This window comes from Erithacus rubecula (assembly GCF_903797595.1).
Source record: "Erithacus rubecula genome assembly, chromosome: 2".
Classification (NCBI taxonomy): domain Eukaryota; kingdom Metazoa; phylum Chordata; class Aves; order Passeriformes; family Muscicapidae; genus Erithacus; species Erithacus rubecula.
The window spans coordinates 57,211,084-57,238,043 of record NC_136685.1 but is presented as its reverse complement, the minus strand read 5'-3'; the positions used below and the strand labels follow the sequence as shown (position 1 = coordinate 57,238,043).

Here is a 26,960-nt window from a genome sequence, read left to right as displayed (position 1 = left end):
TACAAGAAGTATCAAAAGGACCCAGGGACCTAGAGGCTTGTCAGCCTGACCTTGGTCCCAGAGCAGGTCACGGACCAGGTCATCGTGAGTGCCTGCACATGCCATACAACACGTACACAACAACCAGGGGATTAGACCCAGACACTGTGGCTTTGTAAAAGGCAGGTCTTGCTTGACCAATTTGGTCTCCTTCCGTGGCAAGATGGTCTGCTTAGTGGATGAGGAAAAGTCTGTGCTTGTTGTCTACCTGGGCTTTGACATTATTTCCCACACCATTCTCCTGAAGAAACTGGTTGCTCCTGGCTTGGACAGGAGTTCCTGCACCATTCACTGGGTTAAAAACTGGCTGGATAGCTGGGCCCAGACTGGTGGTGAATGGAGTTCATCCAGCTGGTAGCTGGTCACGAGTCCTGAGGTTCCCCAGGACTCAGTGTTGGAGTCAGTCCTGTTAAATCTATTTATTTATGTTCTGGAGGAGGCCATCAAGTGTATCCTCAGTCAGTTTGTAAATGACACCAGGCTTGGTGGGAATGTTGTTTTGATGGAGGTCAGGAAGGCTCTGCAGAAGGCTCTGGACAGGCTGGATTGATGGACTAAGGCCAGTGGTTTGGGTTCAACAAAGCCAAGTGCCAGGTCCTGCCCTTAGGCCACAACAATCCCAGGCAGTGCGTCAGGCTTGGGGAAGAGTAGCTGGGAAGTGGGCTGGCAGAACAGGACCTGAGGGTGCTGGTGACAGCAGCTGAACATGAGCCAGCTGTGCCCAGGAGGCCAAGAAGGCCAATGGAATCCTGGCCTGGGTCAGCAATGGTGTGGCCAGCAGGAGCAGGGCAGGGATTGTCCCCCTGTACAGCACTGGTGAGACAACACCTTGAGTGCTGTGTTCAGTTTTGGGTCTCCCAATATAAGAAATACACTGAGGTACTGGAGCATGTCCAGAGAAGGGCAACAGAGCTGGTGAAGGGTCTGGAGAGAGAGTCCTGTGAGGAGTGGCTGAGGGAGCTGTGGGTGCTTAGCCTGGAGAAAAGGAGGCCCAGATGGGACCTCATCAACTCCTTGAAAGGAGGTTGTAGCCAGGTGGAGTGAGTCTCTGCTCCCAAGTAACAAGCAACAGGACAAGAGGAAATGGCTTCAAATTGTACCAGGGAAGGTTTAGATTAGATCTTAGGAAAACTTTCTTTGTGAAAATGATTGTCAAAAACTGAAACAAGCTTCCCAGTGAAGTGGTTAAGTCCTCATCCCTGGAGGTATCTAAAAGATATCTAGAACTGGTCCTTAGGGATGCGATTTAGTGGTGGACTTGGCAGAGGACTTGGGTTAATGGTTGGACTTGATGAATTTATAGACCTTTTTCCAACCTAAGTGATTCTATTATTAAGACACTGTTAAATTCACTTTCTCTGCTGGAGTTACCTTGCTTGATATGTCATAAGATTTCAGCTTTTTTTTTAACACAACTGCACCAATGGCTCAGAAATATCTCATAACTAATAAACATACTTTTTCATTCTCCCTTGTTTTGCTGTCTCCAAAAAGTAATTGTAGAAACTTTATTTACTTTATTGAATGCCCGACTTCATATTTGTAACACTAAATATTATGTTGATCTTGCAGCATCTCCTTTGGATGAAAGGTACCTACCCATCCACAGTTGCCTGCTAGGGTTTTGTCAATCTGCAGAATGAATGTGTTTCCTCTGTGCACTCTGCTGTTTAACAATTCTATCTTCTGCCTGGTCTTAGCCATGTACTGAAGATCATTAGCCTGCTTCCCCACATGCCCTTCACAGTTCTCATCTTGCAGTGGAAATACTGTTTCCAAGGGCTGCAGTGCAGGAATTATGTCCCTAGTGAATTAGAAACGCATGAATAGCCAGGAAAGGTGAACCTTACAACATGGAGCTTCTCTTACAGATCCTAAAAATTGCTTGAAAATATCAGTCTACATTTAAATGTAATTATTTATATTTAGCTTTAATAAATGGCTTAAATAATCTTATTTGAGGTGCAAGTTAAGATATGTCACTACTTGTGGTTTCTCTGTGACCTCAGCTGCTATTGATCAGAAAGTCAGTAATTCCAGTCTGACTCTGTCTTGTTGGGCCTGGAACTAAAAACATTTTGGAAATTTAATTAAAATTTATAGCTTATATAAACAGAATGCCTCTTACTTCCATACTCGTGTTATTCTATAAATGTCTCTGTATTGATGGTAGATCAGTCCAGCATTAAATAAGCAGAAGATAATCTCCCTGTAGGTAATTTTGTTTCAGATCATTAACTCCATTTTCTAGTCAGCTGCCTCTCTGCAAATTCTAAAAACATTGACTCAATCTACATTGGCGTTACTGCTCATTCATTTCAGTTATTCCAACCAAATGCCACAAGATATAAAAAATACCTCAGGTAATCATTATGGGACAAAGCTCCAGAGCAGTGCCAAGGCTCTTCACCTGTTGAAGACTACAGGCTGCTATGATGCCAGCTATGGTCTCCCAATGACTTACTATTAAATCCATCCTGACAGGTTAACCAGATGAACTGTTAAACAGTTGCTTGTTTTTTTTAACTTTCTCTCATATTACCTTTTAGACTTTTTGACGTGCTTAAATCTGTCTCTTAAAGAAATTTTAATGTGCCTCTTAACAAAAAACAGTGGGAATTGCTTGTATAAATAATTACCACAACCAGCAAAAAACTTACTATTTTACCAGCTCCTGATCCCTTCTTTTGTTTCTGAACTCTACATATCAAGAAACATCTCCACCACCATTATTCTCCATTAACTCTGACAAAGATGATCTGTTTGTAAACACTGGTAGCTGCATTCTCTTGATACCTTTGCTTTTAAAATTATCTCTTTTGCACATGTCCACTTCTAAAATCTTGTGAAGTTCCAGAGTTACCAGGCATTCAATATTAGGTCCTTCAAAATGTTTAGTTTTTTCAAGTGTACAACTGTCAATAGACACTATTTTTTTTTTTTCCAAGAAATAGGGGGAAAAGGAATCAATTTCGATTGTGAAGAGACAATAAAAAAAGACAATCACTAGAGCCAGAGCCTGGTCCTCAGCTCCACCACAGATGATCCAATCCACAGAAAGTTATTAATCAGAATCAGCCAGTTGGGGAATGTAGCCTGCTCTGGATGCCAAGGACCTCCAGAGTGCAACACAGCCAAATTCACATAATTCCTGTTCACCGAAGGATTTAAACCAGAAATATTCCTGAAAATTACTATAATATTTTCTTACTGTAACTACCACCAGCATTTCTGAAGAGATCTGAAATTACAGAAATCGTGAAATACATTAACAAGTTGTTTGAGACAGAGAATATAGAGAAATTTCAGAGGATAATTGGTTTCTGATCAGATTCAACTGCCAATAATATTATATTAAAAAGTAATATGAAGATCCTTAATGCTACCTTGAAGAAATATTCTGTTCCTTGTTTTGAACAAAAATTCATCACAGAGGAAAATTCTTTTACTGTAATCAAAGCTTTCAGTAGGCTTTGCAACAGATGGTATTGCAATAAGAGATACAAAAAAGAACAATCTATTTCAATACCAAGACAGCATTAAAAAAAGTAAGTAAAATAAGTAAAATATTGTAAGTAGCTCAGTATCTCTTAGGTTGGGTTCTTTGGCTCATATTACTAGCAGAAAAATCTTGCCATCATTATTTCATTAGTAATTCTGCTAAAATGAACAGGTATATTTTTTTTTTCTAATTGCAGAACGTATTTCCTCAGTGATCCAAACACTTGGGAAAAGGTAAGTACTGCAGAGATGCAAGTGCATCTGACCAGAAGTAAATAAGTACAATAAAATGGAGGTAATTGAGTGAGAGGGCTTAATCAATCCATAAAAACTTCATGCCCACAGCAACTTTGATTATTGAATTCTTACATATGTTAGCATAAGATTGTTAAAATGCAATATTCACTTAAATCACATATGCAGTATATTTCTTGTACAGTTACAGCCCAGGAAAATTGAGTCTGGTGCCTTTAAATACCATTTCTTTGGAGATTGCTAGGAATGTAGAAGACTTTCCAAATGTAAAGTTTTTGGTTTGTTTTTTTTTGCAAGTGCAGTGCTGCCAAATATTTTTTACCACTAAATAAATGCTATTTCAGCTGCATTTGAGCAGTAATAGTGGTAGCTAATGGGCTATTCAGTTAATCATAGTTATTCACTCCCTGGAAATGCCTCAGAATATAATAAATGTTCTGTTTTCATTGTGGACTCTTAAATTACAGAGATTATATAACATCCATGATATATAACCTATCTGTATGAATACAAACTGAACCCAATATCACTCCCCTAAAGTATTTCTAGTATTTGGAACCTTCAAATAAAGAAATATGCTGTTGTTACCCACAAAGCTACTAAAATAGCACTAAAGGCAGGGTAAGAAATGGTTTTAAAGAACATTCTGGTTTAACAAAAATGTGGCTATTTGTCATCCATTTGCAGAGGTCTGAAATAACTATTACAGAATATTTTTTAAACAAAGAAAATAAGAAATACCCTCAAATAGCTGAACCACAGAGATCCTTCCCTAAAGGAAAAAAGGGCTCCAGATGTAGGGTTTCAGTCTGCCCCATAAGAGACAGAATAACCATAAAGTCTTCACTCTGAGACCAACGCTCTCATCAGGTGTTGTACCAATATAACATTTATCTTGTTCACCTCTTTTTTAAAATTTATAAAGGTTGTAGAAGCTCCCACCAGTCTTAGCTCTGCTTTGTTCACTGCTCAGGAGAGATTGTATGTATTATACTGCATGTTGACAACCTGTCCCAAGGGTAGTGTGAACATATAGATATATATGTCTACAATATAACAGCTGGCTCTATCTCATTGCTCTGCGGTTGCCATTATACTGACGAGGCACAGAATCCCCTGTAGTTTCTTCAGGAAGTATCTTCCAGATGTATTTTTAAAACCTGCAGAATATGTTTTAAAACAATGTTCAGCTTCTGAGTCAGGCTGTGTTTTTCAGCTGCAATTGCTTTGCAGAAAGGATTAGATTGTAGGTCATAAAAAGATTCCCCTGTTACTTAAAGGACTGAAGACAACCTTTTAAACAGCCTTCTGCTGACTTCCTAGATGAAAGAACTCCCCCATGGAAGCATACAAAAACTCAGAAGACTTTCAAAATTAGAATATGAACAAAGTTGATATTAAACACCTCTTTTATTTCTCCTGGAGAAAAAGATACTTAAGTATTTGCTGAAGAAGTAATTTGGCAAGTCATGAAAGACACAGGAGGGTGTTCTAGTTTTAACTTGAGTTTTGTAGAACTTTTTCAAATTTAATGCTAAAAAGGAAATCAAACCAAAGTTATTATAAAATGAGAGATTTCAACATTCCTAGGAAGGAAAAAGCAGTCCAATGCTAGAGAAGCACAGGGAATGCAGCTACAGCCAGCTTTAGAGACTAATCAAGGACACCCTCAGGCAAAGGCAATCCAGAGAGGGAAAGAGTTCAAAAGAGGAGTAGTTTACAGAAGGGCAGCACTAAAGCACAGCAGCAAATTAACCCAGCGCACAGAAAGTGAGCAGCATACTATATCAGGAGATAATTAATTACCTTTGAACCCCAATGGAGTAATTTAAGAAGTATCAGTAAGTACACATGCTGGAGAACTGCAAGAATTCACCATGCAAACATGCAGGGAAAAGAAAGATAAACACAACAAAGATCCTGCAAACGCGTTAGAAAAAGAAATGAAGCACTGAACAACCTTGTAAGAAAATAAACTTTGCAAGTGAGAATACTGCTGCCATCAACTGCAGCTCAGCAGAGATCAATTTAGCACCTGAGCATTGCCTTTGATGGCTGAAATGCCAGTGACCTCAGGTCATCATACGCTGTGACAGTCACAGGCAAAGTCTGACTCCATCCTACTACCTAACTTCTGCTTGTTATCAATCATAAAAGGTCTTCCCTGAGGTTTCTCAATCTAGTTGTTAAACTGATGTCTTGTATATTTGACAATCTCACACTTAGGTGATAAAGGAGATTTGTAACATGTGATCTTAAACTGGGTGAGGTTGCAAGCAGTTTACAAGATTGGATTAGAACTCACCACAATCGCAGTAATTTGGAAAAATCTTCTGAAATTAATGCATTAGATCCACAATGAGAAGGCCAAATTACCATACAAGTATCAGGACCCTATCTACTTGCAGAAAAAGGGAGCCTGATATATAGTCAGAGTAATAATGTAATATAGTCAATGCAATAATGTAAGCAAAGCAAGTAATTCTTTTTCCCCTACCAGCAGTAGCAGGTATTACTTGCATTACTATATCCAGCTCTGCCTACTAGGATGTTGAAGGAAAGAGATAGTTGGAGGGAGTCAAGGTAAGAGCCACAAAAAATTGATAACAGATGTAGAAGAATGGAATGTTGAAAGAAATAAACTGTTTAGTCTAGAAAGAGTAGAGGCTAAGGGAGGATGGGATAACATATTCAAAATATCTAAAAGTCTGTTATGAGAGGAGGATGATAACTAATTGTTCTCCATGCTCATAATGCAGAAGACAAGACTTACTATGCAGCTGTAGAGAACAGCTTTCTAACACAAGGCAAATAAGCATGTTATCTATAGGTACTTCATGTAATGGTGTTACAAGAAATAACAACAGTGGCTGAGTCAAGCCCATGTGGAGGTGAGAAGTGTGCTTGGTTCTCCCTGAAAGCAGGTGAACAGCCCAGGTGGTTCCATGTGAGAACCTGTCCAGCCTCATGCTTGGCCAAGAAACCAGGCACAGATCAGAGCTTTCCATCAGAGACTGAATACTATGATGCAAACAACTGTCATTTGTCTCAAGATGCTTGCCAGGGAGGATGGAGCCTGCAGGACATGGGATGAATTTCTCAAATCCATTTAGCAGGTTAATTCAATTGGCTGTAAGTAGCAGAGAGCACCCACTCAGTCACCACTGGATGCTCTTCCACTTCTTTAACGTGCTCATGTTGAGTCGTACCTTTACTCCACCTTTGCTGTCGATAGCCCTTTCCAGTGGTTTGCATGAGTATCACAGGAGTGGTTTATCCAGAGGATTCAGGTATACACTGCTGTGGGGCCACTGGAGGAATGAGTTAGTCAGTGTGTTAGAATGAGCTGAACACCCTTTAAAAGCAATAGGCAGGGCTGAGGCTGCAGTGATGCCCAGTTGGGACCAGGCTGGTCACCAAGGCTGTACCTAGACAAGGCAAATGACATGCAGAGGAAAAGGGGTGACACACCAAGAGCTTACAACACAGACATTCCCACTATGGGGGCACAGCTGGCAGCCACCAGTGCCAAATCTCTGCCAGGGAGAACAAGTTGTACAAGGCCACTGCATGCAGGGCCCAGCCATCCCAGCCACCAATGTGGCTGCTGGTTGAGAAAATAGGATCTGAAACTCCAGTGACAGTCAGAGGGAAAGACAGGCTTCATTGTGGGAATGTCTGGAGTGAGGTCCACAAGTTTTGCTGCTTATAGAAGAGTTGAGGAGTAGAGATCAGGGAGAAAGATTGTGAAAGGTCCTATCCCTCACAGAAGGGCAAGTCTGACTGTGCAGACCCTCAAGTGGCTTCACCTGTTCACTGGCGTATTCACAACAGTCTCTTACTTTTTTTTGGTTGGTTGGTTGGTTGGTTAGTAGTTTTTTGGGGGGATTTTTTGGGTGGTTTTTGGTTAAGAAGCATGGACTTTAATTGACATTAACTGGAATTTTCAAAAACAAAAATCTTTATGTAAACTGGCAAGCAGGGCTCATTGATTGACAGAGTGAGAAGCAGGAGCAGTTTGGCTGTGCTGGATCTTGCACACTGCTGTCAGGCCCCTCTGTGGGTTTTCCCTTTACAAACACCCTGTGCCTGACTATAGCAACCCTGGCATAAAAGTGCTCTCCCTCTACTTGAAGGTGCTCCTTCTAACAGAGCAAATCCATTTTCCAAACTACACTGGGCACAGCGAAGAGCGAAACATTTCCACTTCTCTTAACCTTTAACAAAATTATCTATAAAAACAAACTACACTCTGTTAAAATAATAAAATGGAGAACAAGGCAAACATATCCAAAGATCTGTAATGCTCAATCATATGTAAAGACTGGATGATGTACTGTGTATGCTAGAAACTCCTTCTTACATAAAAATACAGACCATAACTATTGTCTTGGCAAAATCAAAATCACTGATAAATGGGATTAAACAGATCCTGTCAAATAATCAGTTGCTCTTTCTACTTTCCTGTTAAGTCTTACAGTTTTCTGAAAAACTTCCTCAGGTTAGAGTAAAACAAAGGTCATGTTTCAATGATTCTTAATGATGATTTCCATTATTTTCCTGGTATGATGTCAAAATTGCTGCATTTTACAGTAGCTTTTAATTATAAATGTAGACAATTAGTGAGACTGTACTACTTATAGACATCCAGATTTGAATTTTTTAATGGTCCCTGTAGGGAAAAAAATGTAAAAGAAATAATACAATATTGATACAGAAACATTTGCAATGTAACATCCTGATTACTCTTTTTATCTTTTCCAAAGGTACTGATGTAGCATTAACATTTCATTGTCTAATGCCCTTTGAAATTAATTTAAATTTAGCAGCTGTTTGCACCTCTAGTGGTTTTAGGAGGGGATGAGCGGAGTGAGAAAGATCACCTGTAATTATAGAAATTAGCAAAAAAGCAATACTCAAAAGACTAATTTCCTCCTTTGATTCCACGGTCACTCCAGAGCCTCTGCAGACTGTATTTGCATGAGTAAGTATAACATATGAAGTAAAATAAATCTGAAGGTGACTCCTCTATAAAATGATGTAACTAAATGGGATATCATCCCTTTCCAAAAAATACTTGCTTTCCTTCGTTTTGTAAGATTGCCCTATTGGGAATTTCCTTCAGTCTCACCATGGGATGGCAGCACCAGCTAAGTGCTATGAATGTAATAGATATTCCCCTTTCTGCCATGCCATCATGCCACCTGTAGGTTGCTGTATGTTGAACAGTTACTGTAGACAATTATGGCAGCATAAACTCTGAAGTAACTATGCTAAGTAAGAACTGAAGATACAGAAAATAATTGTGAGCTTCCAAGGACAAAAGAGTTGTCTGTAACTTCCTAATTACATGAAAGCATCCTTGTCTTTGTTAAACAGTTCAGTCAAAATCTCCCTGAAAGCATACAGGTTGTTCTAGGAAAAGGCATCACAAAACTTCCCATTAGTTTTTACCAGTGGTAGCAGCAGGGCCCAAATCTGTTCCTAGCACTTCTGTTATGAAACCTAACACACACAGGCAAGAATGTTCCTCAGCTAACGGGTCACTCTCAAAACAAGTAAAATAAAGAATTAGAGGAAAAAGAAAAAGTAAATCTTGCCATCATTCCTTTATCAAAAATGAAAAAACAAAAATACTGAGGCATAAAGCAATCTGCTCACTATTACATAAAGCCTACAGTAAGCCAATATGAGATCTTTACTTTAGAGCACTCAATCCAAACTTTCATTAAACCACAATTAATACACTGGATCATAGTCCTATGAATTAGTTGTTTATATAAGGCAGGATGTTAACACAGACAGAAATTTCCAATTCCCCCGACTTTTCCGAAATTGTGTCACTGATGTGTTTGTATGAGAGATCCAGATCCTCTCCAATAAGTAATAAAGTGAGGACAGTTCTCACCTGGAACAAGGAATGCATAGCATGGAAACAGGAGCATTCCAGTGAAAATGCTCAGGTGATTAGATATGATAAGAAAGAGAATAAGCTGCAATGAGAGATCAAGGTTTATGGAAGTTAATATGGTACTTTCCTCTGATCTCCACAAAACAAGCGGAAGAAAGAAGGAATCTATAGATAATCGGCAGGCACAATAATTGTCACCATAAAATTCTGTATTTCGTGACTTTATTGGTTTACTTTACCAATATCCTAGCATGAGAGCATGAGAGCTTGAAGGATAAAGTAGCACAGTTTTACAACTGACCATGATTCAAAATGAATACAGCCTTTTTAAGTATTGTACTTAACTATGTCAAGTGAAAATCTTTGCACACAAAGTTATGTCCTGGCTTAAGTATCTTGAGAAATAAGGTGATGGTGTGGGCAAGAGCTGGGCAGTTCTAGAAAAAAAGGGAAGCTTGAATATAAGAGATACTACACTGAGTGGGAAGAGACAGGATAATTCAACAGGAAAGACTAAGGATGCCCATATTTACAAGCACCCACAGAATGGTTATCCTGTATTAATCTAATCCTATATAGGTTGATTTCAGCACAACTACCAGGAACAACCAAATACTTTGATTCAAAATGCACTTTACTTTCCAGGTGCAATTCCATCAGGATTTGCACCCACCTGCTGGGGAACAATATTTGTGTCTTTGAGAACTTGTGCTTTTATGCAGTACACTGTATCACACTCAGGATGAACAGATGCCTCAAAGGAAGGTAGCCCAAAGGACTTGGATAACCTCTGAGACTAAAATTATTATTTTACTTTTAGTACTGAAGGCCAGATTGCCGTGTTTTGTAATTGATTAGTTTCCATAGTTATACAATTAGAAGTTAGAGACCCAATAACGTTAGAAGTTTTTATGTCCTGTGATAAAAAATAAAAAAAAAAAAATATTCATAGACTGTCACTCTCACTTCCTACAAAACAAAAATAATCCATTATGGGAGCAAAGACCTCTTTTAATGTGATGATGCATCAATTTTTGGATGCAACTACAAGACAGCTTTATTTTGTATGGCAACTTCCATACAAAACATATTTTTGTTTGAGCCTTATGTTTAAATAGTGCAAGTAATTGAATAATACAGTTTTGATGTTCATAGAAAATAAAAGCAGATAAGGAGACATATCAAGGATGCATTTCCATCTATTTTCCTGACTGTCCAACAGGGACTTACTAGTGCTGTAAATTTTAGTCAGTTTAAAAGAGTCAAGCTAAATATCATGCTGGACCAAAAGCAGTGTCAGATACCTGGAAGACTGTAACTGAAACATCAATGATCTTGGTGACAAGATGTTTATTTATATCTGGGCTTATGGGCACTCATTTGTAGTTACTAAAATAAGGTTTAATAATCAGTAAAACGTCACTAAAATGTGTCTCAGTTAAAATCTTGCAGCCTGGGAAACATACTTGCTTTTTGAAAATCTAATTAAAAGCCAAAGACGATATCATATCTCACAGTGCTAATGAAAAATCTATCATCTGCTTCTATCAGACTATATAAAAATGTGAAGTGCCATTGAAAGCAGATGGGATGAAGGAGAATCTCAATAAATTATTTGTGAAAGATATTGCACAGAATATTTCAGAGAACTAAACTGCTTTATGCGAATTATTTTGAAATTGATGAAAGGTAGTTAATGCCATCCAGTAAGAGCTTGCTGGTGGAAGGGTAGTTTCCGTGTAATATTTCCTTAACTTTTAATATGAAACTTTGGGAGATCAGACCAGTTTCAAGAAATGTTAGGTTTTAAAAAATATTGACTAACATTTCACATTCTAGGATTAAAAAACCCAACGGTTTCATTAGAAAAAACCAGAATAATCTCACAAGCTCATCAACCTTGAACCACAATGTCAGGAAATTAAAAAAATTAGGATAAAGAAACATGAAGTGAACAAAAGGACAAACTAAAGGTGTGAGGCACAACAGTGAATGGCTGAGAATTGTACTGAAGATATGCAGCAGCTCATCGTACAGGGCTTAAGGCAGCAGCTCTCTGGCTTCCACAGAGCTGCACCACAGTGGGCTGGGAAAGAACAGCCACCACTATGCATGAGCTGGGCACCCTCTGCTGGTTTCACAGCAGCAAGCCACCAGGCTTGGGAAATGAATATAATCGAGTGCAAGCAAAATCCAGGGAAGGAAAAACATCTTAACTACAAGCAAAAGTAAAAAAAGAGGAATCAAAATGTCTTTCAAAAATTAAAATAAGTAAATACCTGCAAAACTTTGTAGATTTTAACTCGGCTATCTCAGCTGTTTCTCCTTATAGTTTATATCAAACTAAGAAAGGCACCCTACTCTCATAAACGAAGCATTAAGCATTTTGTGCATTGACAATCACTTTTTTCACCTTCAACAACATCATGGCTAGCAGTAATTTTTCCTTAGTTCACAAAGACTCCTCCTGAGTGTTGACAGGGTTACATGTGACCCTTCATGGCCTGCAAAGCTGACATTTACAAAACTCTTGCACTTTTGAAATTACCAAAAGCAAAACAAAACACCGAAGTATAACAGTGTTAACCCGCAGCAGCAGCCAGCTAGTTAGGCACCAATTCTACATTATAAGCAAGTGAAAACATATATAAATCCCAGTAAATTCACTTAACATCCCTCACAAATTCTTTAGTTTCACAGTTCTTCAAAACCACAGTAATCTCCTTTCGGTCACTGCTGACACTTCTAAAAATATTTTCAATCAGTACCTAACCATTAAAGAAAGGAACATAAAATCTCAGGTTTGTTGCATCAGTAACAAAATCAGCAAGTGCTTAGAAAATTTTTCAAATGCAACATTTGCACCTTTCTTAGAGGAGTTGCCATACAGTTTAATTACCAAAAAAAGAGGCTCTCTCAAAAGAAAAATCCTATGATACTCTGACACTTGACAACTTGCTACTTCCTATGGATTTGGTTACAAAAGTGTTCATAATTTTAGAATGCAGAATAAAATATTATATCAATAAGCACAGGTAAGATGACTGAGCTTCAAAGATCTCTCCTTTTCTTGCCCACAATCCACTCCTCAGTCCCACTAGAAGAGATTTCCCAGTTCCTGTGCTGTTTGGCTGCTCATTTTTGCATCCTCCTCCAAGTCCATTTGGCTGTGATACATTCAGATGGAAATAAAGGCAAAAAACATAATTTTTGAGAGAAGAAAGTTAATAATGCATTTTGTCAACGAGCACACTGTACACAGAATCAATGTACAGGACACAAAGTATAAAGATAAAAGGTAAAAGAATAAAGCTAAACTAATTAAAATTTCTTTTTCAGCAGTCTATGCAGCCAGACAATATATGTTCTTTTATAGAAATACCATGATCCAAGAAATATGGATTATTTGTTAAATTTGTTAAATTTTTCACCACTAGAAAACAACAAATTTAATGGCACTCTGATGCAGAGCACAGGTTCCTCACCATATCCATGAGCAGGAGGTGTGAACTCCTCTCACCACTTTTGCATTCATCAAGCTCTATTTTATGCAGAAGAGAATTAAACAGTGGAAAAGCAATAATGTTGTTCTCAAAGAAGCAACAGAAAAAGGCACATTTGAAAGGAAGAGTTTGCCACATGTCACACACAAGACCTAGCAATTCCTGTACTGCAGAGGTGCAAGCAGAGTTTAGGGCTTTGGTTGGTATTTCAAGTGTTCAGAAGAAACATGGCAAAAGTGGGCACCCTTCACAAAAGGCACAACCAGCTGCTGACTTTGCAATTCATTTAAGGCCCCTGAGCACCAGTACAGATGATAATTAACAACTCATCCAGCTGCTATTCTCGTCTTCCTAAATCCAGAGACTTGCTGCAAAGAAGGATTCAAAAACTGTGGATAAGGTGTCCTGGAAAGGCAGGCTTGTCTTTCACTGCACACAGCCTGAGAAGGTGCTCTTTGCAGAAAGTGTCAGCATGTTCTGGGGACATGATGGACTTTCTCTCTTAAGAAGGTGAGGAAACAGGCTGCAGTGGCTGGCTAGACACCACTGCTTTATATAGACAGTAAGACAGGAAAAGTATTGAAGAACAGTAAGAGTACATAGAAATTGTTCCTTCAAAATCCATCAAAACTTCACTTTCAGACTGAATACGCTGGAAACCATATTATAATTGCCAGCTTTAAAATGCTCACTTCAAAGTGCTTTTTCTGAAGAAATCAGGGTGAAAACAAAAATTGGTGAAGTATTTCATCACTCCAGAAAAAGCTTTGTGCCTAAAGAAAAACACTAAATTGTCTGTTTCAGTGTCTTTAGAAATGGGTAACAATGGCATCTGAAGGATTCAAAAGGGCACTGGAGGAGACCCAAGAACATCACAACAGTGATGACAATGAGATGCAGCATGTTTGTGCTGGCTGTTACCTAGCATGGTCAAGATTACATGAGGAATGGGAAAACAAATGCAGATGTAAGGTGTACTTGAGATATCAACCTACTGAGAGTATTTTGGAAGGTCAGAACCACAAGAAGTTTCAAGATTAACTTCTGGCCTTTTCCCAGCAAGTGAGACCTTGAAGCAGGAACCACTTGCCTACAGTATCTTCAGATACAATTCTGTTCCAGAACAATCCAAACAAGCACCTAACGTGCTTTGATCATCTTTCACCTTTCTTGCTTGTAACTAGGTTCTCTTCAAGACCACTTGCTTCACAATTTTGATTTGGCAGTAGTTATTACACTGAAAAACATACTAACTTCAAATACTTCTATTTATAAATATTAAACATGTGATAAAGTTCAGTATAAAAAGACTACTTTGCTGACTGCAGTAGTAATACCACTGTAGTGGCTCAGGTAGAAGAGACAGTCTTGATCCCTGGATGAGCAGGGGGCCTTGTGTCTATACAGCTCCATATTATTCCACTCTCAAGCCTGTGCACCTGGCAAGAGGCAGCAGTTTGCCTGGACATATTCACACTCCCTGTGCTACCTCACAGCCTGAGATGAAAGGTTCTGGTTGGTGTTTTTTCTAGCCAAGCATCAGGGTACTTAAGGTTTTGCCTGTCACAGTGCACCAGCATATCATTTTCTGTAGTGTAAGACTGGGAAACTTGTATTCTCTTATAATAAAATCAACCACCAAGACTGAGCCTTTCTTATACATACAACAATATTGTGTTTCACTTTACTTTAAAAAAATAAGATGCCAAATAGTGTAAAATGTAGTGTAACCCAACAAATGTTTCATAGCAAGCTAGATATAGAACCGCAACTAAATACTTTGATTTTTAAATACTCAACTGATTTTCAGAGACAATGTGCACTTAAATCTGTATGTGAACACTCCCATGTCTAACTCTGACTCCTTTGACACAGCAAAGACGGTGGACAAAACAAGTCTGTATCAGCTGCAAGAAGACTTTAACTGTAGCATGCATGGCAAAAGGAAGAGTGAATACTGAAGGCTGTGTTTCCTTTCCTAGTGTAGACTGTAAATTCTCCAGCTAAGCTTTCCATAAGCTTCTGTAAAATGGATACATAAACATACACTGATAGTTCCACAATAATAAATTTAATGTATGCGTGTTTTGGGATATGTAGCTCAATCCAATGCTAGACTGTTACTGTAATACAAGATGTGCAATTTCAAGGCTGTGTTCTAAGACAATAGGATCCTGTTTTGAAAGAAGAAAAAAACAGTGAGACAAAAGAACAATGATGAAACTTCTTGAGAAAGGCCACTAAGAAAATGTAATTTTTAAGTAGCTGGTTTTTAGAAAAATCAGATGGTAAAACAGCCCACGAATTTAAACCTTCCAGTTCCTTAACAGACTTTTTAACCCTAAAAATGCTAGAAATATTAACAGAATTGCTTTTACAGATTTGTTCCTTTTGGATTTATGTTTGTCTACTTTAATGTATCTAGATGAAAGACATTTAGAACAAATTAATTCTCCAAGCTGGGAAAAATGAAATTCTTCATAGCTTTTAGCCTAGATCTATTCGTTGGTTAAATTTCTTCATTCTGAATAAGAATAATTAGAATATCTGGTGACAAGGAGAGGAATAGAAAGGAAAAATCAAGACTTTGGTATTCACTACTATGTACAAGTTGCATGGGACAACTCCTGAGGCTGTCCTGAGCATATGCACAATTTTTCAAGTTGCATATTAGAGACAGGATAATCTGCTAGGATGTGTGAATAATGTCATTCTAGTTACATTCTTGAACATGCTAGAACCAGACTATCATGACAAATACATACAATTTTGAATAAAATTTTTATTTTTGTCTTTTTTCTTTTTACATGTCATTCATTAATTCTATTCTGATTAATACAGAAATATAAGAACTTTTCATGGAGAAGGAAATTTACTGAGGAGAGTTAAGCAGGACATTCTAAAATGAAATAAGAAAACTTTATTAACCTAGTGCACTAGTTTTTTTAAGTCCTTTGAAGAAAAAAATGCTACTTAAATAAAACATAAGCTTTCAAAAAAAGCAGTGTGCAGATGAAGAAAAGAAAGCTAGAGCTCAGGGATTTTGAACAAAGAACATTGACCATGTATTAAAGGGCTGCTCTACATGCTACAAAAGATCTCCTTAGAAAGTACAACTGTTTTGAGTCAGAGGAAAAGACCAATGCATTTAAGTAGCTTTAATTCGCTTTGCTTTCTTTCTCTATGAACTCAATGAATTTCCTAGCACAGGAATAGATAAGTATAGTGCTTGCAATTTTTTTCAGACATTTTATACAATCTATTTCATCATACTCTTAGAATCTAAATAAAATCTTTATTTGGGCTGCCTCCTCATAAATACTTGCACAGGAAAAAGAATTTGAAAGGAAAAATATTATCCCCTAGAAGGCTTTGTGTTAAAAGCGGTAGAAAAATCAAGGAAACTAGAACCATATAATCTTTTATCACCTGTTCCTCTAAAGGCCCCTAAAAACTGACACCCAAGAGAGAGATTGAAATCCTGGACCTAATGAAACAGTCATGTCCCCACGGTAAACAGTGAGGCTGTAAAGCATATACTGCTTTAGACTTAAGCAACATTATTTTAAATTCTTTAGCAATAACATGGAAGAATGCAACAATTTTAATCAAGAAGTTTTTTGGTTTTTTTTCCTGCAGATAGCTGAAAGCAAGAGATGCTGCAGCCAGCAGTTGTCAAACTGGGATACTAGTGTGAAATGCACCCTTTTAGCTACTAGGATAATTAAAAAGTCATCAGTAGTAGACTTTTCTCAATAGCAATGTTTCAATGTTTGAGATTGGTGATTCACACCATTTGGTAAGGTCCCCTTTTGATTTCTGTGATAGTTTTGCCTGAAACAGCATCACTCCCAACTTCCTAGTGTCTGTATTATAGTGATGCAATACATAGGATGTACTACTTATTGAATGGGTTACACAAGCAATTATCAGAACATCCTATAATTAGCATTCAGCAACCCTGAACAAGAACAGTATTTGGGCTAGGAGATACCACGAACAAGGAACAAAATGGCATTGGATTTTACTCCAACATTTCAGTTTAGCATATTCCCTGCAAGTGAGATACTTCATCATACTTTTGGTTGGGTTCTAAAGTACTTACTACTTAAAGATACCGAACAGGTATATTAACATCTGTGTCATGTTGTACCTCCAAGAACCTTGTAAGCTCACAAATATGTACACCTACCTGACTTTTGTAGGTTTTTTATTTTGTTGTTTGGACAGGGTGAGGAGGTGTTCATTTTTAATCGAGGTATGAGCAATATCAAGACAAATAGGAATACTTAAAATCTTTGAATGCTTGCTTGCTTATTAATTAGTAAATATTTAATCAGAATGCACACATTAACTTCTACCAAATCTACAAAAAAAAGAAAGGTTTATTCATACTTCATAATTGTATTTTTTCTCATTTCAAATTAGGCTATCAAGCTATTGCTGCTGAAAGAAGCATTATCTGTGCACTGGTTTATATACAGATCCACTCTGTACAGTATTTTCAGTGTCTGCTAGAATATGCTATTTCATGCCACTTTCCTGTTTCCTACAGCGCTTCTGATCATGAAATGAGGATCGCAGGAACAAAGCATGTATGAAGTGTACACACTGAAATTACAGGCAGCATGCACACAAAACTTAAAAATTATACTCCAATATTTTGGAAAAATAACATTTTATCCTAATCACTTCAAAGTTTTACATTCTAAAACAAATAATGGGTTCCTTGCTCATTTTATAAATTCACAGAACTTCAGCCCTGCAAATTCATAGTTTTAATATGGTATTTTTTAATCAACACAGGATTTGAGAGGTGCCATTATTTTGCTTTTAATAAATAGCAAAATTCTGAATCAATCAGCAAGCATTTTAATTTGCTGTCAGCATTTTACTTTTAATTACAGATACCTCTACCACTACAGTCCTCAATAGTGAATTCCCTGCATTGGTAGTCATACTACACAAAAAATCGACGAGATTCCAGATAAAGACTTATGGTTGCCCTAGATTTAAACATCTCAGTTATGCAACTGAATTACATAATTCAAAGATATTTCTAACTTATTTTAAGAGGAATTCTGTGATAGAACTGCTTGACAAAATAATGTAATGCAAGCATGTAAAAAAAAAGAAAATGAATTGGACAAACTAGCACAACCTTCATTTCAGAAAACATTTTTAAAGTTGAGTGTACACTTACTATTTATGTATTTATACAATTGAAATGACAAAGATTTTCTGGAAGAAAACCCACTGAACATTTCAAATTCTAAAGACAAAAATTTATTATATTCTCTACATTTTTGATTGAAGTTTGAAATAGGTGGTCCTTTTCAAAAGGACAAACTTAAGGCACACTTAAAACTGCATTTCACTACATTGCTGAATGAGATGTGATTACCTCAGAAACAGCATAAATCGACAATATTTTTTTCCTTGATCAACTGAGGTGGCAGTGACAGAGCTCCCTTTGACTAGACGAAGGTGAATGCATTTTTAGAAAGGACTTTATACACTGAGATACACTTTATTCCTACTTAATTCCTACTGTTATCAAGAAAAAGCTACAACACTTACAATAGGATCTCTACTTATGTGGAAGTGACATTCAGATCCAAAACCCCTGCAACTATGGCTTAGGTGAATCCTACCAACCTATATCTGAGTTAACAATTCTATATCCATTGAACACTCTTCACGTATTCACCTAGTAAGGATTTCTTGCATTGGCTCACACACAATTGTAATGCTCTTGTATAGAAATCAACATGGCTGTGAAATTACCTGTTGAGAAACACATCAAGTCATCTACTTTAAAGAATCTGCTTTTCTGCTTTTCAACAGAAACCTTAACACATGCTGATGTGAACACATATCCATTGTGACACAGACATGCATACAGAAAATCATTCAAGAGGAATTTTGCAGTATTAAATCGTTAAAACAGTGGAAAAAATATTCAACTAGACTACTTGCAAGTTACAATGCTCTCTGACCATATTTTTTTTACAAAGCAAAAATAGCTCCTTATCTGAGGGCTTTAGTATGATTTCATTAGATAATGAAATTTAAAATTAGCATTAATTATTTAACTTTAAAAGAAAAATGGCAGAGTACAGAATAGGACTAGTAAACAAGCGATAAAACTAATATCACTGTTACTATCCAAGTACTGAAATGTGCACTTTAGACTCTTTGAGAGAGAAAACATTCACCTGCAATTGTACAATGTATCTTAACAGCCTTTTCATTTGTAAGAGTGCTTAGTCTGCTAGAACTGCCTCCTCTAACCTTTGGTAGCAGAGCATCTAAAAGATATTAAGAGTATGATAGTCAATGAGACAACCCTTATCTATCAAGTTCATGCAAGATAGGAATAAAAGAATACTGGCAAATAAAATATTACAGCTTACCAACTTCAACAAAAATCCTATTAACAGACTCTGGTCACTGACAAGAATCACTTTTCAGATCCTACATGCAAGTTATTACTCAAAGAGATATAATAAGTTTTCTTTTTAGTAGCTCTACTTGACTTTTCTTGACTATGAAATATCATGTACATACACTAGTTGAATTATGCTTATTGTGGATCCAAATAACTTGTACCAAGTAAGTAGAGTGAACATCACTGTGACAGCCCTTCAAGGAAAAATGTAAGACTAGTTACAACTAGTGGCTTTTGCCACTCTTGTTCAAACAAGCAGCATCAAATTATAAAAGAACAACTTGCCTTTATGTCTTTTAAAACAATCTCTAATCTACACCAGTAAATGGCTTCACAGTGCATACCTACTCATGGAAAGGAAGTTGAAAGAGGTATCTGACTACTGCAAAATTCAAAAGAATCAGCAGTAGATATCACAACAGGGAAAGAGAGATCCTTTAATTACCTGGATCAAAAATAACAAAGAAGGTAAAGAAAAATTCTTTAATAACATGAAATAATAGCAAAAATTTGTCCAGTTAATCTTGATGACTCCTGAGACTCTGAATAGGTTTTAAAATTACAAAGCTGGAGTATGACTGTTTACAAGAATAAGCAGTGATAGAACAAGGGGCAGTGGCTTTAAATTGCTGTACAGCAGACTTAGATTAGATAGACATTCTTTACTCTGAGAGTGGTGAGGCACTGGAATAGGTTGCCCAGAGAAGCTATGGATGCTCCATCCCTAGAAGTATTCAAGGCCAGGTTGGGCGCAGTTTTGAACAACCTGGTCTAGTTGAAGGTGTCCCTGACCATGGCATGGGAGTTGGAACTAAATGATATTTAAGGTTCCTTTCAACCCAAACCATTTGACGATTATGACTGTTCAGCACTCCCATTTGTTGCTATCAAGCAACAAAAAGCCACAGAGAATGAAATTTAGGATCCATTTCTATCAAATTAAATTACCCAAAGATGTGAGTTAGGGCAAAAAGTCAAGAGTACTTTCAGTTTGACCAGCAGAAAATATCCTTGCACATGGTCAAAACTGCTCAAACAGTATATTCAGAGACTTCTGTAATAAACTGGCTCTACCTTATGAACACCTTCTATACATAAGTTTATTTTATAATTATCCAATTGTGCTTAAGTAATGCCTGTGCATGCCTCACTACAGGCTTGATTACAGTACTCCCATCTTAACTTATTCAGGCTAAAAGTTCCTTAACTTCATAAAGTCATTTAAATGACTGAAGTTGCTCTAAGTATGTCATAGAGCTCTACTGAAGCAAAGGAATCTAACACTATATTCCCCTGAGTCTGTAACAAAAGGAAGTACCACACATAAAAAGGAAGTGTACCAATACTTCACAGGAAAAGCTCCAGCAATCATGTTCTTGTAGCAAACAAGGGCTCATTTTTATGGATATAGCATTCTACTTAAATGCACCACAGTGAAAGAACCATAGCCTGTTTAAAAAGGCAAATATATCAAACAACTTACTGATGCATACAGTTTTCAAGTAAATGTGCGTGCCTAATGTGTGTTGCCTGCAAAGCTTCCTGAAATATTTTTCAACATATCTGTTACTAATATGAATTGTACATCAGCTTCTTCAGTTGCTAAGAGTCCAAAACCCTTCATCACTACAGTAAGCTTTAAACAGGTGTAAGCCAGAGCTGCTACCCCAATGCCTGGGCCCCATCTTTCTTTCCACCCCAATCTCACTCTCTCCTTTGCAAAAGGAAAAATTAAGTCACTCCCATGAATCACATAAAAAAACTGGTCTGGGTGTCAGGACAGTTCTTTTCAGTGCACATGTTGGCTTATGATGGCTTAATGTACAATAAAAAAAAGAATTATTCACTTCAGCTCTGAAACATTTAAAACTTCCTAATGGCAAGACAAGGCAACCATTGTTTCACTAATACAAAATCCCTTCAAATTTCTAAATATGGCTATTTTTTGGTAATACATATCTGCATGCTATATTATTTAAGCAATAGAACAGTTCTAGCTGTACACATGATGCAACTAAAGGCTGTACAACAAACTTTTATTCTAAAAAAACCAGTGTTTAGAAATTGATGGTGTAACACATATGTACAGTAGCCAATTTATTCATGTTTGAAAGATATTAACAAAGATAATAGAATCATTAAAAGCATTGTTCTATACCACTACCAACCAAACTGTTCAACAACTCTCACCTGGTAATTTACCTAAATCTTCATACTAAGAACAACTTGGCACACTGCCAGTCCCAGTTTAGAAGAACAACTAATCAACTTCTAGTTTTCAGGAAGTTTTTAACAAAATGTGTAAAAAGTAAAGCTACTGCCAATATGTGTTTGATTGTGAATATTTATTTCTGTGGTCTATGACTTAAGCATTTTCCAATGGAACATATTAAAATGAAATAAAACCCCTTACATTCCTAAAATATCCTTAGATCTATTTTGTGCTTTTGGCTTTCACACAATCAAATCTGCCTGACCAGAACACTATGAGTAGGTGGTGCAGCAGCATCGGTCGAGCTCTTTGAGCCAGAGACTGCCTGTGACAATACATTTACCTTAAACATTGTTCATATCAACTCCCAAGACATGTTCTGGTAATAAACACATCAGCAAGGTCCATTACAAAGCAGTGGTTATTTAATGCATACCTGATGACTACTACTTTGCACAATAGATAATAATTCATTCAAGTCCACTCTTTCCAAGGGCTACCTTCATTAAAGCTGCTCTTTACTATCCAGAATAAAAGTCCCTGGAACTGAAAAACTGAACCATCACACAGCATGAAAAAATAGCCCACCTTCCAGAGGAAGACTACTACACACACGAGTAACTTGCTTCTAGGTTCAAAGGCATGCTAATGCTTTACACTCATGTGATGTTTTCATACTTTCACCCCTTTCAGGGAAGCAGAAGGGCAAATAAAACTTGCATGTTAATGCTTTAGTGTTAAAGATCAGTAGTCTAATCTGAGCTAAAAATGTTAATTTTACCAAAGGGGCATTCACGTAACAGAATCTACCCTTATTATCTTATTATGAAAGAGGAAAACAACTTTCTTAAAACTGAGTGAAGGGATGCTTTCAGACCAGAATTTTAACAAAACTTATTCTGAAAGAAGTTGGTGAAATGCATTTGAATGGAACAAACTGAAAATCTGACGTCAGCCTAATCTTTCACCACTAATTGAAAGGATACACAAAGCAGCAAAGTAGGTGAAACAGAAGAGAATGGCACTACTAATTTATCTAAGCAGCCAATTCATCTCAACAATTTAGAAACAGGTTCACCTTCAATGTTATTCCATCAAAACACAACCCCTCAACTCTTATTTCTGTTAAAAACATGTAGGGTTTTTAGACCAACATCAGCTTTTTACTTTTCATGCAACATTTCTGAACTTTGAGTCATTAAAATCAATTAACCACAAAGAACTCAAACACTAACACTCTCTATCCAGAACAATATATTACAAAATAAGAAAATGCAAATATTCACTTAAGTTTTGGCTTCATGCATATCTGCATTTTAAAAAGCTAGAATCCTACTGCATATTTTTACAGTATGTATGTTCCACCTTCTAGAAGTAGTAAGAACATTGTAACAATGAGCATGAGCAGATAAATACAAGCTTGACAGTACTGTAGAGAAATGTTTTATCTTACTACCTAAAGAAGGTGAAACGCAAATTTTCACAACCTAGTTTCATTTCAATTTTATTGAAGTGCCTATAGCATTCTGTGAGTGCTTGCACATACACAGGCACGCACAGAAAAAGTGGTATCTACAAACAGTTTACACAGATATTTACATACATGTTATTTACATAAACTAATATGATTGCATGATCTTTGACGTAAAAATCATATGCCTCTTGCACATATAACTGTTGCATTGGTTTTACAAAAGTAATATAAACCTTTTGCAACAACTGGCTAAGCACATTATCATAGCTGATTCCAAGTTTTTAGAGCTTGCAGGTTTTTAAAAAAATACAATACCTAAAACACTGTTATCAAACAAATATGCTTTATTGGCATCTAAAAACAAAATGCACCCAACATTAAAATGTACTTTTTCATTTTTTAAACCCACTGCAGTACGAGGAACAAATCACAAACACTTACTTTAGAGAAAACAGAGACTATAGTGTAGATTTTACAAAATCACTTTTAATCTCTGTGTTATGCTCCTTAAGTAACATGGGCCATTTTTTTTTCTGCCGAATTGTAGGAACATAAAATATCACAGCTTTATCTATACTTTAAAATTCTGCAGCAGTCTAAAAACACGGACAAGATACACCAGCACCTGTTTTCAAGTATAACAATTTCGATAGCCAAACTAAGGGTAGTATCTAAAAAATTCCATTTTCTTCCATAGGAAGTCTTTGTTTGACAAGCTGTTAATTTATCATTGTGAAATTAAAAGCAACTGGGGGCAAGTTTATGCTTTACCAAAGAAATAAAATAAAATTTAAAAAAAAACAAAACCAAAAGCAAAAAACGTTTACCTAGCATGTTCAAATTAAGAACAGTGTTCTATACAAGTCAGTTGTACAGTTATTTAAGTGAAAGATGAACATGAACATCAGATTAACTTAATTCTGGCAGACAAAAGTGAACTGCTACGGTCCAGTCAGCCATTTATCTATTACAGAGAGATGACAACTTTACAAAAGGTATCTTTTACCTACTGAGTGATGATTATGTCCCCTCAGTTTCTGTGCTTTCTACCACTGGTTCATTCTCTATATCAGCTTCTGTGTCACTCTTCTCTTTGTTTATCTCGACGGAAGATGTCAGTTTTTCATAAAGTTCTGGATCATCCTGCACCTGTGCAGTTGGTGGCTGACTTTCTGTCTCTGTATTTTCACCATTTACCTGGGGCATATTATCAGCTTTGCGTTGAGAAGTGGCCCCATCAAAATATTCAAAAACCCGTGGATGTGGAGGCGGGATCCAGTTGTTTGGCATTCTGTCTCTTCCAAACCTGTTTCCATTAATTTCTCTGCAAAAATTAAAATCTCTGTCATCCCTATCCCTCTGTCTTTCCCAGGGTCTTCTGCGGTCATCAAAATCTCTGTGAGAATCTTGTTCAAATCCTCTATTCCAACTGGGACCACTTCTACTATCAAACCTATAGTTTACATGCCGAAACCTCTCTCTGTCTTCATGGAAGCCTTTGGGACCACCATAAATAGGGAAGGCATGGTGCTCTCTTTCATCATAATCTCCTCTCTGTCCCCAGTGCTTGTCTGAATTGAAACCAAAATGCTCTCTTCGGCCAAGGTTATCTATACCTGATCTTCCAAAATTTTCTCTCATGTCTATATGTGGTCTTGGGAAGTGCTCTCTTCCATCTACTGGAGGCCTTCCTAAACCCTCTCTTGGATCAACTGGTGGTCGTCCAACAGAATCTCTGACATCCACTGGAGATGGTCTGTTAAGATTATCTCGGTTTTCCACCGGAGGAAAGCGGTAATCTCTGTCTCCCTCCTGTTGAATGTTATCACCTCCAAGTGGTAGCCTTTTCTCTGGATTAGAAATGTTATCGATGTTTTGTCTTCCTGGTGCTCCAAAAGGTCTTTCTGCTTGATTAAAAATATCTCCTGGAGGAAAAGGACCTCGAGGTGGTGGTGGGTGAAGAGATGGGTCAAGGATTGCAGGAGGAGGAATAGTACGCTGTGGTGGCATTCCTGGCTGCATTAATGGAAACCTTGGTCCAGGTGAATGGGGCATTAGGCCTGGACGGATGTCTATAAGAGGCATTCCTGGCATTCTTTGATTACTGATATTTAAATGAGGCATGTTTGGAACTGCAGCTGGATGCTGCATTGCCAGAAGTCCAGAATTACTTGAAATATTTGGTGGTGGCACTCCCATAAGTCCAGAACTAGTTGAAACATTGGTTGAAACATTGGGTGGTGGCATCATGAGAAGCCCAGAGTTGCTTGAAACACTCGGAGGCTGTACTCCTGCCAGAACTCCTGAGCTGCTGGACACACTGGGTGGCTGCATTCCTGTCAGAAGGCCAGGGCTGCTTGAGACACCAGGTGGATGAACTCCAGCTAGAAGCCCTGAGCTACTCGAAACATTTGGTGGTGGCCCTCCAGCCATAAGTCCAGAGCTACTTGAGGCATTAGTTGGCTGTATCCCTCCAGCAAGGGAAGAGCTACTGGAAACAGCAGGTAGCTGCATTCCGCCTGCAAGAGCAGAATTGCTGGAAACGGTTGGTGGTTGCACTCCTCCTACAAGTCCAGAGCTGTTTGAAACACTGGGTGGCTGTACTCCCCCTGCAAGTCCAGAGCTGCTTGAGACAGTGGGTGGGGGCCCTTCTCCAGTAAGCCCAGAATTGCTTGAGACACTGGGTGGCTGCACTCCTCCAACAAGTCCAGAGCTACTCGAGACATCACTTTGCACTGAAATGCAGCAACAAGAAAAACAGTTAACAAAAAATACCAGTGTAACACACAGCATTCAAAACAAAATTCAGCTTAATCCATGTTCAGGTAATGCATGCAGTTATGATACTGCTAGCAAGGTCTGTCCTAGTTTCTATAATTAATATATATTATTTCAATCACATTGGTGATACATAGACATTATGCCTCAGAAACAAATGTCTCTACATAGTAAAGACTGTATAGCAGCCTAAAATTGACTAACCCCAAAGCCATCACCCAATTTATGCAATGAAACTATTAAAATATTTGATAAAATTCCATAGATGTTATACCAGCCTACCCTCTCCTTCTCCTTTCCATTGCTATTGGATAATCAAACTACATTTTTAAGAGGTTTTCCAATGGGTTTCTAAGCTCGGCTTTATTTCTTGAAACTATGAGAAAAACATATTTGAGCATAAGCTGCTAGAAGTCAATGAACAGATGATGAGGTGGTTCTCACCAATTCCCCAAATTAAATTCAGAGTGACACCCTACTGAGCCCAAAATTTCCAATTCTGTAGTTACTAGCTCAATGAGCTACAATTTGCAAAAACCACTCGGAGTGTGATGCTTCCTGTACAGGATCATATCCTATAATGAAAACATTTCTTACCAGATCTGTTGTTTTCACTGGAAGAAATCTGAAGATCTGTAAGATGTGATCCTTTGTCCTCTGATTCTGGTTTGTTGATTGGCAGGGGATTAAAAACACTTCCAGCAGATAGTGTTGGAGTAGCTAGATTGCTAGTAACTGTACCAACTGGTAGAACAAGGCCAGTAAAAGGAACATCCTTCATTGTCTCTTGTGCAATTGGTAATGGAGGCTGTACTAAAGCTGTAGAGAAATAACAG

At 37.5% G+C, this 26,960-nt stretch overlaps 1 protein-coding gene across 4 annotated transcripts in view; it reads right to left on the bottom strand.

Annotated features, from left to right (window-relative positions):
- Nucleotides 1–26,960, bottom strand: part of SCAF8 (SR-related CTD associated factor 8) — a 145,764-nt gene that overhangs the window by 70,335 nt on the left and 48,469 nt on the right. For 2 of the 4 annotated variants that reach the window (XM_079331130.1, XM_079331131.1), the window contains exons 19-20: nt 26,722–26,943; nt 24,353–26,081 (exon numbers count right to left, since the gene is read on the bottom strand). In XM_079331130.1, coding sequence (XP_079187256.1) covers nt 24,367–26,081; nt 26,722–26,943 — 1,937 coding nt within the window. In that variant the 3' untranslated portion in view covers nt 24,353–24,366. Of the gene's footprint in view, nt 1–21,356; nt 26,082–26,721; nt 26,944–26,960 lie in introns of those variants that run through there. The other 2 variants (XM_079331132.1, XM_079331133.1) reach the window with 1 other exon arrangement.